Source organism: Berghia stephanieae, chromosome 1, assembly GCF_034508935.2.
Source record: "Berghia stephanieae isolate SIO BIC M18660-M18661 chromosome 1, UCSD_Bste_1.3, whole genome shotgun sequence".
Classification (NCBI taxonomy): domain Eukaryota; kingdom Metazoa; phylum Mollusca; class Gastropoda; order Nudibranchia; family Aeolidiidae; genus Berghia; species Berghia stephanieae.
Genome location: NC_088360.1, coordinates 1,836,665 through 1,851,313, shown reverse-complemented (window position 1 = coordinate 1,851,313; position 14,649 = coordinate 1,836,665). Strand labels below are relative to the sequence as shown.

General features: G+C 35.8%; 1 protein-coding gene across 1 annotated transcript; it reads right to left on the bottom strand.

The window, feature by feature from the left end:
• Nucleotides 1-6,133: 6,133 nt before the first annotated feature.
• Nucleotides 6,134-9,163, bottom strand: LOC144963202 (uncharacterized). The gene is made up of 2 exons (XM_078896976.1): nt 8,855-9,163; nt 6,134-7,184 (listed from the first exon to the last, which is right to left on the bottom strand). The coding sequence occupies exons 1-2, from the start codon at nt 8,912-8,914 to the stop codon at nt 6,774-6,776; spliced, it is 471 nt and encodes a 156-aa protein (XP_078753102.1). The 5' UTR covers nt 8,915-9,163; the 3' UTR covers nt 6,134-6,773.
• Between the last annotated feature and the right edge of the window lie 5,486 nt (nt 9,164-14,649).

Sequence of the window (14,649 nt, the reverse complement as noted above, 5' to 3'; positions counted from 1 at the left end):
TCTAGAAATGACTTTGGGTTTGAAACGAATATTTTGTGTTCGTGGATAGCTCACACGGTAGAGCCACGCTCTCACCTGCCAGGCGGAGTTGTCGTACCAATAAGGTCGCAGGTTCAAACCCCACCACCGCCGCGAAAAAAAAAAAAAAAAAAAAAAATTATTCTCTATTGTCTTCTGGCACTTTTCTACTCACTTCATATCTTGTTATAAATTAATAAGCGCCCTGAAGCAAAGAGCGTTGTACAAATGCTGTTATTATTATTATTATTATTATTATTATTATTATTATTATTATTTTAACGGATAATGGATGAACATACCATAATCAGTAAAAGTCTTACTAGTTTTCATCTATTTGTATCCCATTTCATTATTTTGTTTGTTCCAATAACCAAATTGTGTTGTAAATTATCATTAATTAACTCTTTAAATGCCGGTTTCGACTATAATAAGACTTGTCCTGTATCCGTGGTATCATTTCTGGATGAATCAGATAAAGAGAATTGAATTTAAAGTCCCAACAACAAAACAAAAACAAAAAAAAAACAAAAAAAATGAGGAAAATTGCAAGTTTTTAAGTCTTTTAGATTTCAAGAAATTCTTCTTACCATTTTAAATTAAAGTATGGGATTTAAACCAAGCTATACAATGAAGACATTAATTAAAATGTTCAGCATTACGGGAGGACTCATATAAAATATACGATTTTTGTCTGATATCATGAATTCTAGACTATCTAATCTTGACCTGAGAGCCGAAAGACCGAGTCTCCGAGGTCTTTTCACAAGATCAATAAATACGTTACTGATTTCGATTTAAAATAGTATTATAACACTTTATTTTCATAATCTACTAAGAAATTTTAAGAATACATAATAGTAAAATTGAATGAACACCATAAACTAGTTGTTTGTGATGCCCCACATCATCAACCAAACCAAACATCACTATTTCTCTGACCCCTATTCGAATAGGAACAAAGAAGAGAGTGGAAGGGTGCTTCAACAGTCATGACGTCACTTTCCTCGTGATGACGCATGGTAAATTAGTAACTGGCTCTAAACTATCGGAACAATGGCGGACGCCCTTATGAAATATTTCTCCGACGAGCATAAAGCGTATCCAGAAGAAAAAAAAACCAAAACAACATAAATCTGATCATGTTTTGACTTTTACACATTCTGATCACAAGGCATATGAAAAGTTCTAGCCAGCATGAAGATAAAAAAGTACCGATTTTCTTTGTTTAGAACCACTATGGCCGCCGTTGCTTGGCGACGTGAAATCAGACTATTGAATCCACGGGCTTTAATATAGTTACTGATCTTATAATACTATCTTACTATACAATCTTGTGCGGCTATGTGGTCTAGTGGTATGACACTCGCTTTCAGATCGGAAGGTCCTGGGTTCGAGCCTCGCGCTCGACGCATAGTTGAGTCCTTGGAAAAGACTCTTTACTCACATTCTCTCACTGTACTTAGGTGTAAAATGAGTACCTAGCCGTTAACAACGTTGTCTTTGTCCGAAAAATTGTAATACCGCCTAACAGGCGTCATGTCTCGTCCTACATGTTAAATGTTGCTGTTGACCAGGGACCCCTTGTAAAGAGATTTTAGCACGTTAAGTGGATATTGCGCTATATAAAAGCTCAATTTAAAAAAAAATAATTTTTTTCATAATTAGGTAAAAACGGGGTGTGTTGTAACCAGATAAACAATGCGGAAAGCTGTGATTTAAAAGAAAGTCTATCTCGCCCAGAAGGGGCCAATCCGATTTTACTGAACCCGATACTATGAATGAATTATAACGATAACGATATCATATAACGTTAACGAAATGCATCCATACTATCTATTGGTGTCAATGACGGATTACATAATAGGCCTACTTATGGATTGGATTAAATGTCATGCTGACGGAATCTCGTCGTTCAACTGGGGATTCTATAACACAATGATGATGATGATGATGATGATGATGATGATGATGATGATGATGATGATGATGATGATGATGATGATGATGATGATGATGGTGATGGTGATGATGATGATGATGATGATGATGATGATGATGATGGTGATGATGATGATGATGATGATGATGATGATGATGGTGATGATGATGATGATGATGGTGGTGATGATGATGATGATGATGATGATGATGATGATGGTGGTGGTGATGCTAATGATGATGATGATGATGGTGGTGGTGGTGATGATGATGATGGTGGTGATGATGATGGTGGTGGTGATGATGATGATGATGGTGATGATGATGATGATGATGATGATGATGATGATGATGATGATGCTAATGATGATGATGGTGGTGTGATGATGATGATGATGATGATGATGATTGATGATGATGTTGATGATGATGATGATGATGTGGTGGTGATGATGATGATGATGATGATGATGATGATGAGATGATGATGAATGTATGATGATGGGTGATGGTGGTGATGATGGGTGATGATGATGATGATGATAATGATAATGATGATGATGAGATGGATGGATGATGTGAATGATGATGATATGATATGTGTGTGATAATAATATAATATAATAATAATAATAATAATAATATAATAATAATAATAATAATAATAATAATAATAATAATAATAATAATAATAATAAATAATAATATTATAATATGATAATGATATTATTAGATATATATAATAATGATATGATATGATGAAATAATGAATGATGATGATGATGATGATGATGATGATGATGATGATGATGATGATGATGATGATTATGGTGTATGATGATGACGATCGATGATGATGAAGATGATGATGATGATGATGATGATGATGATGATGATGATGATGATGATGATGATGATGATACGGTGATTGATGTTATGATGATGATGAATGATATTGTATATATTGTGAGTGGATGAAAGGGTGATGATGATCGTGATTAATGTGATACTCATTTTTATCGATCGATATAATGATTTATTATTTCAGGGAAAGCGTTAGTCAGTGTTAACTGTGATTTGGACAATACTTTTTCAGTCATAGAATACTAAATGTTATTACTGAGAGTTGAATTACAAATTAAATAAATAAATAAATAAATAAATTAATTAGTTAATACATTTTTATAAAAAGCGATTCATTAAAAACAGACAGCCAATTATCTCAGCTCACGTCCGAATCACATTAAAAATGTTAGTAACTTGACCAAGTTAACTGCCGTGTACTGTGGAAAGGGTTTGGAGCCCGAAATGTTCCGTGTTTCATAAATTTCGTTCTTTTTTTTTCAAAGCTGTTATAGTCATGTTTGTTTATTACCTTTCACAGCCCACAGCTTCTAGCAGCCTAGTATCACTACAAACTTGTCCCATTTTCATAAACGTTCAGTCAGATTATATCAAATAAACTCCTTCTCTCACTCTCTCATTACTTTATTTATCTTTCCATTGTCTCAAAAGATGGCAAAATTTAAAAAATAAATATATATGAATATGTATTAATTGAATATATTAATCGATGTAATGTGATGAAATCACTAGGTTTTTGTTGTTGTTGTTGTTGTTGTTTTTTTTGTTTTTTTTTTTTGTTTTTTTTTTTATTTGTTTTTTTTTTAATGGACCCTGTGTGATTGAGAGTTATTAACCTGTTAACTGTCGTACTCTGGAAAAACACGTATTTAAAAATTTGGCAAAGAAAAACAAAACTTCCTTCAATAAATATCGATCGGTTTAATTGACCCTCCACTTGGCAAAAACTCTCAAAACTGGGACTGTGCGTTGAGCGGGTATGACAAGACTGAATGAGCAAGGCAAATATTTAATAAATGTACAAGCGCCTAAAATAATATTACTACTTAAAGTGAATACTAAGCTGCTAGAACCCATGAACTGTAACAAGTAGGTACGTACTCAACAAAAATTAGTAGGGTAGGTCGCCCCAAATGGCTATTTTTCTACCTCAAATTCTATCAGCTCTAACTGCAGATTGGTTCGACTAGACTCTTCACTGTTTGAGAAATTCGATTATTTGACGTCTTTTGATTGGTTTGATGTAAATACATGTAATGTGCGGGATCATCGGTTAACTCAGTCAATCCTAGAGATTTTTGCTACTTTCCAAAATTGAAAAAAAAATGTATTAAAAATGACTATGTACATAGATAGGTTTATTCATCTATAAAATTAACATGCAAAAACTACAAACATTTGCTTTGATACTACGCCTATAATTTGTCTCAGAAAAATGTAAAATAGGCATAGGGTAAAAGTAACCTGAGGGTAAACTACGGATATAGTCGGTGTTAGGGTTGAGTGAGTTAACCTTGCTTAAAATCGAAAATATGTTACCAAACACCCTCGATCCAAATACGCACACTCATGCCTCGAATGTGAATATGGCTTGCCCTAAACCCGTACAGTATTAAATTTATAGTCATTATTTAGCCTGATATATTTTCAAAACAAAGTTTATACGACAATGATGTTGTAGAATTTCAGCTTCAGATTTGTAAAAGGATGAATGGTGAGGACGTTTCGGGTTTTCCCTTTATCAAACGACAAACTGATTAATATAACACAAAAGTCTTGACAGAAATGGGATATCGACACGAATTGTTTTCAGAATCACATTTAGTGGATATACGTTGTATAAATGCCTACATTTTGAAATTATTGTGATTTGGGGTAGGGCACGTACGGTTTTGGGGCATGGGGTAAATTGGCATGCCCCAAATCCGTACGAGGGCCAAGCTGGGTGCCGTACATAGAGAATACAGGACCTAGTCTGTGGTGCCGTACAACAAGCCCATCAAGTTGTACAATAGAATTCAGAAAGACGCAGAAAAGGTCTGACGTCCCACTATTGAATATTATATAATATCATTATGTCCCGTCTCTCTAGATTCTATGTCAAGCATTTCTGGTTCAATTCTTATTGTTTTTATTTTCGTTTTGTTGTTTTCAAGAGAAGGACTTTGAGTCCATAACGTCCATTTTCATTGTTGTTGTTGTTGTTGTTGTTGTTGTTGTTGTTGTTGTTGTTGTTTTTTGTTTTTGTTTTTTGTTAATGTTTTCTTTTAATTGAAGTTTTAATATCAATTTTTGTTCAATGTATCTTACTTTATTTATTTATCCATATTAATTAATTAATTTATTTATTTATTCAATTATTAAATTCATCCGCATATTTATTTCGTCAATGTCACTTTATATTTTATCGATGAGGGATGCAAACTGAAAAAAACTCAGTCCTGCCACTTCACACTGGATGACTCATACAGACTGATGTAGGTTGCGACAGAAGATGACAATCCTAAAACAACAATACAATACAGTAATCTTTTTATCACTGATGTCATTGACTCGTATCAACTTATATGGCAATCGGGACTAATGATGCTCTTGTAAATAAAACGAATGACCAAATTTGGGATAGTTTCATAAGCACTAATTTTAACTATTATTTTGGGGGATTTTGGGGTGTTTTTGAGTTGTTGTTGTTTTTTTTTTAAAGTATGCCCTTTCGTAGTGCATCGTCAGATGCCGTCTCCTAGGCATTCTCAGTAGGATTATAGCGAATCCATCAAACAAACGTCCGATGTCAACAGGAATCGCCCAGGTTGTTGAAATGAGAAAATTTGTGGTTGAGAGCCATGCCCAAGGCAAAAAAAAAAACAAAAAAAAACAAACAAAAACAAAAAAACAAAACTCAAAAAAAAAAAACAAACGAAATGCATAAAGCAGGGCTCGAACCCTGGACATTCCGGGTCAAAGTACAATGCCTTAACCACTCGCCAATCTCGCTTCCCCCTCCCCGTAACATTCTTTATTTCATCTTTTAAACATGACAACAACAGACTGAAATCATTATGTTTTTGATGTGTACATTTAATTTGACATCTTTTGATTTACCACAAAATGTGAGATGAAAACAAAATTGAGCGAGTCAATATACACAACATTTATCTAACCTTATTTGTGTGATTAGATTTTGCTCTAACTGAAGAGTATATAATATCAACCCAACACCAACACGATACTATTATTATTATTATTATTATTATTATTATTATTATTATTATTATTATTATTATTATTATTATTATTATTATTATATTATTATTATTATTATTATTATTATTATTATTTTTATGGCGGTGAGATGCTCTATTATGTTATCTGACATTGTTCGCCCGAAGAACGGAAACAACAATTCATCTTGGGCTTTAAAGACTCGGGTGAGAATTCCTTCAAAGCATTTTCAGCCACATGCCCTTATAGAGAGAACGTCAACATAGCATTGCGCATGCGTCTCTCCTATCAACTGAGGAAATATATCGTCTCATGAAGATAATGAGATATCACTTCAAAAATGTTATTATATACATTTATAAAATATAAATATAGGCAATAAACTTATTTGGATGAAAAGTTCACAGGGATGCACCAGTTAAATCGTTTCTCAGCCATCTTTTAGTCTGCGTTACCGAACCGTGAAGTCAGTGATTTTCACGGTGGGTAATCTTAATCTTGGGTACATTCCTTATTATTTTTTATTCTTTGCGACACATCACTGCGAATATTTCATCGAAAGAAGTTTATTGGTTATATTGAACGGTAAGATACGACGAAATCATATCGGGTTAGAATAAAATCAAGCCCACCCTTTAAAAGCTATTTGATATTTTTTTTTTCTCTTCAACCACCCAAAATCTTAAGTACTGAAATCAGCCACATACCACTCCCTCTTTATTTTTCACTCATTCCTGTCTTTTACTTTGAACTCTTCTTATTTCTCGTGCCAGGTCACTATGAGGAATTCTCTCTAGAATCCTCCTCTCGAACGTGGGCTTGAACAGCGCAAGCCCTATGGCCACGCCCAGGGACGTCGCTCCGTAGTATTGTAGAGTGTGAAGGATAAAGTTCTCTACGATGGTAGATTTCATCAAACGATATCGGTACCTCATCAGGAAGGTCCCAGTGATGGCAGCCAAGCCAGCTGGAACGCCATACGTCATGAGACCCTCATTCCAAATCTCTGAGATGATCTCCGTCTGTTTCTCTAAATCTCTCGAGGCTTCTTTAGGAAATATTTCATTTCCTTCATTCCTTAGTCCACACAATTTTGGCAGGATAATTGACCGTGTTTTAAGGTGGGTGCTGCCGAGGATCTGAGGATGGATTTAGTAATAGTATTATATGTGACCCACCTTGTCAAACCGATATTATGTCGGGATCCACTCGGTTAGGGAAATTGAATTCTTTGCCACAAATATCAAACTTGGGTTTAATTTCTGTACGTCATGCTGGAGTATAAATACTATTTCTTGCTTTACAAAAACTTCTAAGGTCCAATTTCTCATCATTCTATCTCTAAATTCACTTTTTGGGGTCTGAATCATTCCGACATAATACTGTTTTGAGACGGAGGGTCACATATTATGTATGACAAGGAGCTTGGAATTTTTCAAAGCATAATAATATAATATTATGTGTGCTGATCTGGCAAAAACCGTCGGATGTCGCACGAGCTAGTTTTAAGTTTTAAGATACGAACGAATAAAGGTGAGAAATCGTTATCTGAATCTGCATGATTTTTGTTTTTTCACTTCAATCGGTTTTTTTTTTTACAATCCATCCATTTACATTCTCACGGAAGGATTTTACAATTTGAAGCTTATAGATAATTTAATTACATTTTTTCTGAGCTCTATCGAAGCAAAATAAATATGTATGTCTTGGGGGGTGGGGGTGGGGGTGGGGGGGGGGGGGGGGGGGAGGGGAGTCAATGGAACAGGCAGTGTCTCGTCATGTCACTAAGTCAGGGATAAATTTATTTATTTATATTATTTATTTTTCATTGTTCAGAAAAGCAAAATTGTTTTATCTATGTTAAGATAGAAATGCATTGTATTTTTCTTTGACAAAAATATGGCGGCACATTCATGGCTTCGTAACACAACCTAAAATGAAATAGGTCCAACGGTTCGAGCCAACGTTTACTTATGGAAATTTTCTCAAACCAACACAAAATGTGACCCATCGTCTCAAAGCGATATTATGTCGGAATGAACTAGATGAGGAAAATTAAAGGTATAACCTTAAAGATAAAACATGGTGTTTCCTTCTGTTCGTTATTGTAGAGTATAAATACTATTTCTTGTATTGCGAAACGTACTAAAGTCCTATTTCCCACCGTTTTATCTCTAAATTCACTTCTTGAGGTACAACACATCCCGACATAATATCGTTTTGAGACGTCGGGTCACAAATATGGTCCACTACAACAATGTTAAATCATGCCCATAATTGCGTTCGGTCATCAGACCTGCAAATATGTGCATGAAGGTTCGGGCTACTGGTTGGCCTCCCCAACAGTTTGTCCTTGGGAGAGTATTTTGCACAAACTTTCCTGCTGTCTATGGGATATGGACATTACGTTAGGATGTTTCCTTGTGCAAAGAGATTTTTAAAAAAAAATGATTCTGTAGTCAGTTGTCAGGGTGTGAATTAGCATTTCATTGATAAATACATTTAACTGTATAAAATAACGATAATGTATTACAGAAGTCTGTTTATGATATCATTAAATCGACGCGAACATATTATTTGCCTGTGTGGTTGACGGACATAATAATAATAATTGCCTCGTTTTATCATTGTTGTAATTGACATTATTTTTGCGTGGGTTAGAGAGTATTTCCATACAACAACGAGACCATAACAATTTGGGTTATCAGACCTTTAAAGAAGTACATGTCGCTTTAAAAATAAATACTTTAAAAGTTTAATTGAATTGAAGTAACTCTAATTGCGTTAGAAATAATTCTCTCTGTCTAACCTCAGCCTTTTCAATATCTTGGTCGCCGTGACCGATCATTTCCTTAGGTTCAACTTTCATTTTGCTCTGACTCTTGACTCTGATTATTTAAGTTCAAGACAATTCCAGAAATTTGCTCTTTTTTTTTTTTATCCAACGACCTCGCGACGCCGATACACCTTAATTGTATACAGTGATGTTTCTATAACAACAACAGACTACTGTAATGTACTGCACTTGGTGATGAATGTTGTCTCGTGTTTTATAGGTTCCCTGCTTTAGGTGATGTTGATTTTTTCTTAATGTAATTTGAACAATCTTGTTCAAGCAAGTTTTTACAATTTGAAAGCGCACGTCTTCCGTTCAATGAGAAATAAAATTCAGATGGAAAAAGAGAGAACAAGGTGTGCAATATTGGAGCGCCGCGTTGTCCTTTCGAAAATAAATATCTGGAAAATAAAAGTGTGTATGAAACAGTGTCAGACAGAGCGAGAAAAAAAATTGAGCTTTTATATAGAGCAATATCCACTAAACGTGCTCAAAGCGCTTTACAAGGAGTCCCTGGTTAATAGCAACATTTAACATGTCGGACGGGACATAACGCCTGTTAGGCGATATTATTACAATTTTTCGGACAAAGACAATGCTGTTAACGGCCAGGTACTCATTTTACACCTGAGTACGGTAAGAGAATGTGAGCAAAGAGTCTTTTCCAAGGACTCAACTATGCGCCGAGCGCGAGGCTCGAACCCAGGACCTTCCGATCCGAAAGCGAGAGTCATACCACTAGACCACATAGCAGAAAGAAAAATACAAGAAGAAAAAAAAATATTCCCAAAACCAGCCTGTCGAGACTGGAGTTTTTCTTTCTTGCTCACTGCCACTTTTCATATTCTAGACACACTTTTTTCAGATCTTTATCTTACACCATTTATCCATCCATTCATTCATTCATTCATTCATTCATTCATTCATTCATTCATTCATTCCATGATCGGATGATCGTCGGGGGAAACATGGGATGCAGCTCTCACCACTTTCCTTCATTCTTCTCTATTTATTGTTGGCCTTCTCCAAGAGTTCTTCCATCTTCATTCCTGTTCATTCCTTGATATTGTCCATACAAACTTTCCTTTGTCTTCCTCTACTTCTTCCTCCTTCAAGGTCGCCCTCCATCACCGTTCTGCACAAACCTTCATGCCTCACATTGTGGCCAAACCATGACAGTTTTCTAACACCAGTGCTGCTCCCTTAATTGTCACTTTGTTGTTTGGAAACGTTCTTTTTCATCGTATGAAGCGACTGGCTCAATCAATCTCAGCTTTACTGTCGATGCTGCTTTCAATATATTATTTCTTCGTGTGCGGTGACCAGACACTACTGGCATATTATTATTTCAAGATTGGTTAATAAAGGGATTAATATGTGACCCTCCGTCTCAAAACGGCATTATGTCGGAATGATTCAGACCCCAAAAAGTGAATTTAGAGATAGAATGATGAGAAATTGGACCTTAGAAGTTTTTGTAAAGCAAGAAATAGTATTTATACTCCAGCATAACGTACAGAAATTAAACCCAAGTTTGATATTTGTGGCAAAGAATTCAATTTCCCTAACCGAGTGGATCCCGATATAATACCGGTTTGACACGGTGGGTCACAAATGGTAGTTCGATCGTTCTATTGTCGAGATAGTTAAATCGTTTTTCGAATCAACCCAACAATTTGATTAACCTTGCTGACTTGTGCCTGGATGTGTTTTTCGAAATTTAGATGTTCATATAACATCAATACCTATCTATCTCTTTCATTGAACACAATCTCAAATTCCGTTGTTGTTGTTTCTCGTTTTTGTTTTGTTTTTGTTTTTATTTTTTTAGTCCCATAAAATGTTCCATCGTGTAGATATTTGTCTCTAATCTTTTCTCGTGTCTGTCATGGATGTGCAACATTTTGTACTTGTCTGGATGGAACTTGAGATGCCAGTTCTTACTCAATTTGAAACAAACTGTAAAGATCGGTCTGTGTGACTTTATGAATATTCATAAGCATCTAATTTATTATAATTGTAACATCAGCAAAGAGAAACAGGAGTTATTAACAGTATATAGGTAAAATTTACCAACCTTGAAATACAGAAGATATGGGGGCGACATGATAGAACTTTACAAGATGACAAGTGGTAATTATGACTAAGACATGACAGAATTCATCAAATGGAGGAAAGACTTCACAATAAGAAGAGACACCAGAGGTAACAAAAAGAAACTGCTCACACAAAGACCAAGATTGGATGTGAGAAAACACAGTTTTACTGTGAGAAAAACGAAAATATGGAACAGTTTATCAGATTCTGTTGTGAATGCAAAATTAAAACCCTAAATAGCTTCAAGAGCAGACTAGACAAATTTTTGTACAAAATGTTTTGTACAATTATAAATGCGCTTTAGATTGTAAAACCGGAAGAAACTAAAATCACAAAGACGATGAAGAAATAAGAGTCAGGCGAAGAGGACCCATAAGGACCTGTGCTGGAAACAATCCATAAGTGTAAGTATCCATAAGTAAGTAAAAATCTTGGCTTCAGTTATTAGTAGAACCTGATGTGAATATTAGGTAAATATCTTTCGGATAAAAGTTAATGATAACAATAATAAATTTCCCTTTATCCCTAGGACACATGTGGGTATTAATTCTCTATATAAAAAACAAAAAAAACAAACAAAAAACAAAAAAAAAAAAACAAACAAAAAAAAACAAACAACAAAACAAGACCCAAATAATATGTTGGTTATGGCCATAGGTATATTCTTTTATGTCCATGGGATGTGGGCCACAGTTTAGTGCAGCGCCACAAAGTTTTCAAATGGGATTTTATAGTTTCTAGTTCGAGGATAATAATGGGGTGTCGTAAGCCGGACTACGAGTGCTAGTGTAATGCTCTTATATAAACCCTTGGCGATCTGGGTCCCAACTGATCTCATCTAGCAGGTTCATTAAAAAAAAGTTTTACAGTATTTAACGACCGGCATCCGCGTTCCCCCCTAAAAAAGTAGTGCTACTAGAAAGAAAAAAATCGTCAGTTACCAAAACGCATATTTTTTTTTTTTTTTAGATCATCTATGCGTTTTGGTAACTGACGATTTTTTTCATCTATAAGGTAGATGTCATTGCCAAAACGCGACTTGTTTGATACTGCGTCAGGGTTGCCAGATCATTTTTGAGTAAGAGGCCAAACTAGCTACAGCAGGAGGCCAGATTCCTCGACAGGAGGCCAAATACCACCAAACCCTCCTTAGCCTCGCGAAAACTCTTTAGATTTGTTAAACAATTTATTTCCCCCATTTTTAAAGAAGAAAAAAGAAAATTAATTTAAAGGAAGACTCGCTGTACTCACCTTAATCAAAACACCATTTCACCATTGCAATTTGTCACTAGATTCTGTACATTTGATATCGTTGAATTGTTCCTTTTAAACTTAAACAACATCATAGGTCACATTCCTAAGTTGTCATCAGCGCAACGAAAAAATAACGAATAATTGACTTGAGACTCAGAGAAAATGTCACATACAACCGAATTATCACGATGGAAATAAAAGTTCATTCTAGAGGTCTACACACCTGGAGAACTCCTCAACAAAAGTAACCTTTTTACAAATTAAAATGAATTCAACAGGCTCGTTTCAACGAACCAAGAATCCATTATTGCGGCCTCTGAATTTTCTTCACTACTACCAGTAAATGTGCTCGATCCCGAAGAACACTCTTCGTTCTGGTTGTACATGGCAGCTGTAAACAAATCAATCATTTCTTTCGTAACTTGGAAATCCACACAACATTGCTTTTTGAAAAATAGATGGGCCTTTACGCGGATAATCGAGTCCAAAGAGTGTACATTGAGCCTATTCCTGGGTTTGGTTTTGGTGGCATTCACTACTGAGAATACTCTCTCGATGCTTGCATTGCTGATTGGTGTGATAAGGCAATTCAACGCATAAACTGCGAGTTCCTGGAATCCATTTGCTTTGATCACTCCTTCCCAGAATTTAACAGTGTCTGCTGTTGGCAATCCGTCCTTGAATACTGGCTCATCATTCCAGTCCTTGAAGATGATTTTGCGGTATTGCTGCTCGAGCAAGTTTACATCGCCCATTAAATGTTGGAATGGAAGATCCTTAAATTTCACTCTGTCGGTTTGGCTTAAGATGATCTTTGGACTCAAATAGCTCAATCCCGCAAAAATATTCATGGAAGGAGGCAGTCTCTTTTCAACCTGTTGCAAAGCTGCTTCGAGCATGTTGTGACAACGTATTTTTGTGTTTACGATTTTCTGCTTTTCGATGTCAATCTGCTGTTGCTCAACATTTTCTATGTAATCTTCACACGATGTTTCAAATTTACAGCCCAGGTCACTCTCCTCTACAGTTTTTTTACTGCCATCTTCATTGTACAGGCGTCGTTTCAAGCTTTTATAAAACATGTCTATCTCCATCATGAGGGTATTGGGGTCCGCAGAACTTGTCTGAAACATGGCATTTACTCGTTCGAACTCGTGTACCACAGGTGTAACAAATTCAAACAATAATCGATTGATCTTGTCCTGTAGCATTTCTTTTATAAGCCTGGCATACAGAACCACTGATTAAGTCACACGCACATGGTGAAGTCACAACAAATCAAGAGCAAATTGACTGAGGGCATTCGAATCAATTCTTAACCACATCACAAAATAAAGTCTTAATATCATCCACGAATAATCTAGATTAGATATTCCGCCGAAATAAAACAGTGAAATCCATTTAATATGCAGTGTTGATCGAAATCTAAACTAGATTCTACTTATCTAGATCTACTTCAGCAAAAGACAACACCGATCAACAAAGATTCGGTGGTGACGATAGACTAGAGATTTGATTGGTGGTGGCATCATAACGTCATCGTCATCGTCCAATTTTCGGTCTTGTCTTTGTATAGACCTTGACCTAATACTAACCTTCTTGTTGTCTCGACAGATGCTCATGCCACCCACGCAACCTTGCACCCACGCGATTGCGTAATAGCAGATATTCTATATTTAGAAGCATTAGCAAATGCAATCTCTGGTGATAGCACATGTTGCATTTAGAAATTTAGATTGCCGGTGAGGCTTTCCGGAAGCCAAATAAACTAAGTTTTACCGGTACCAAAGTAAAACGATATAATGGGGAAAGTTCTTCTTCTTCTAGGTTCCATGCCTGGTCCAGGCTTCGGATACTGCATGAATTATCTCTCTCCATTCCTCCCTGTCTCTTGCCTTTTCAAACAGCTCTTGGATTGTTAGGCTGGTGAAGCCCTTCAGTTGGTCTATGAGTGTTTTTCTTTGTCTCCCCCGGGCGCGTTTACCAGGTATTTTTCCACAACTTGCCAGGTATTCATTTCTATCTTTCCTTACTATGTGTCCGAAAAAGGATAGTTGTCGATCCACTATTAAGGGCATTAGTTTCCTTTGTTGGTATGTTTGTTTTAGCACTTCTTCGTTCGTTTTGTGTGCAGTATACGATATTCTCTGCATCCTTCTCAAGCACCACATTTCAAAAGCTTCAATGTTCTTTTGTGTTTCTGCATTTGTAGTCCAGCTTTCGCATCCGTATAACAGGGGAAAGTTAGAGGAGGCCAAAAAGTAAGTCACAGGAGGCCAAGTGGCCAAACCAAATTTTGGGAGGCCAAATGGGTTGGGAAAAGGCCAAATTTCTCAAATTTGGCCACCAGGAGGCCAAACTAGCAACCCTGTACTGCGTTTCAAATTTATTACAGTAACTTACAGTCTAAAATTGCC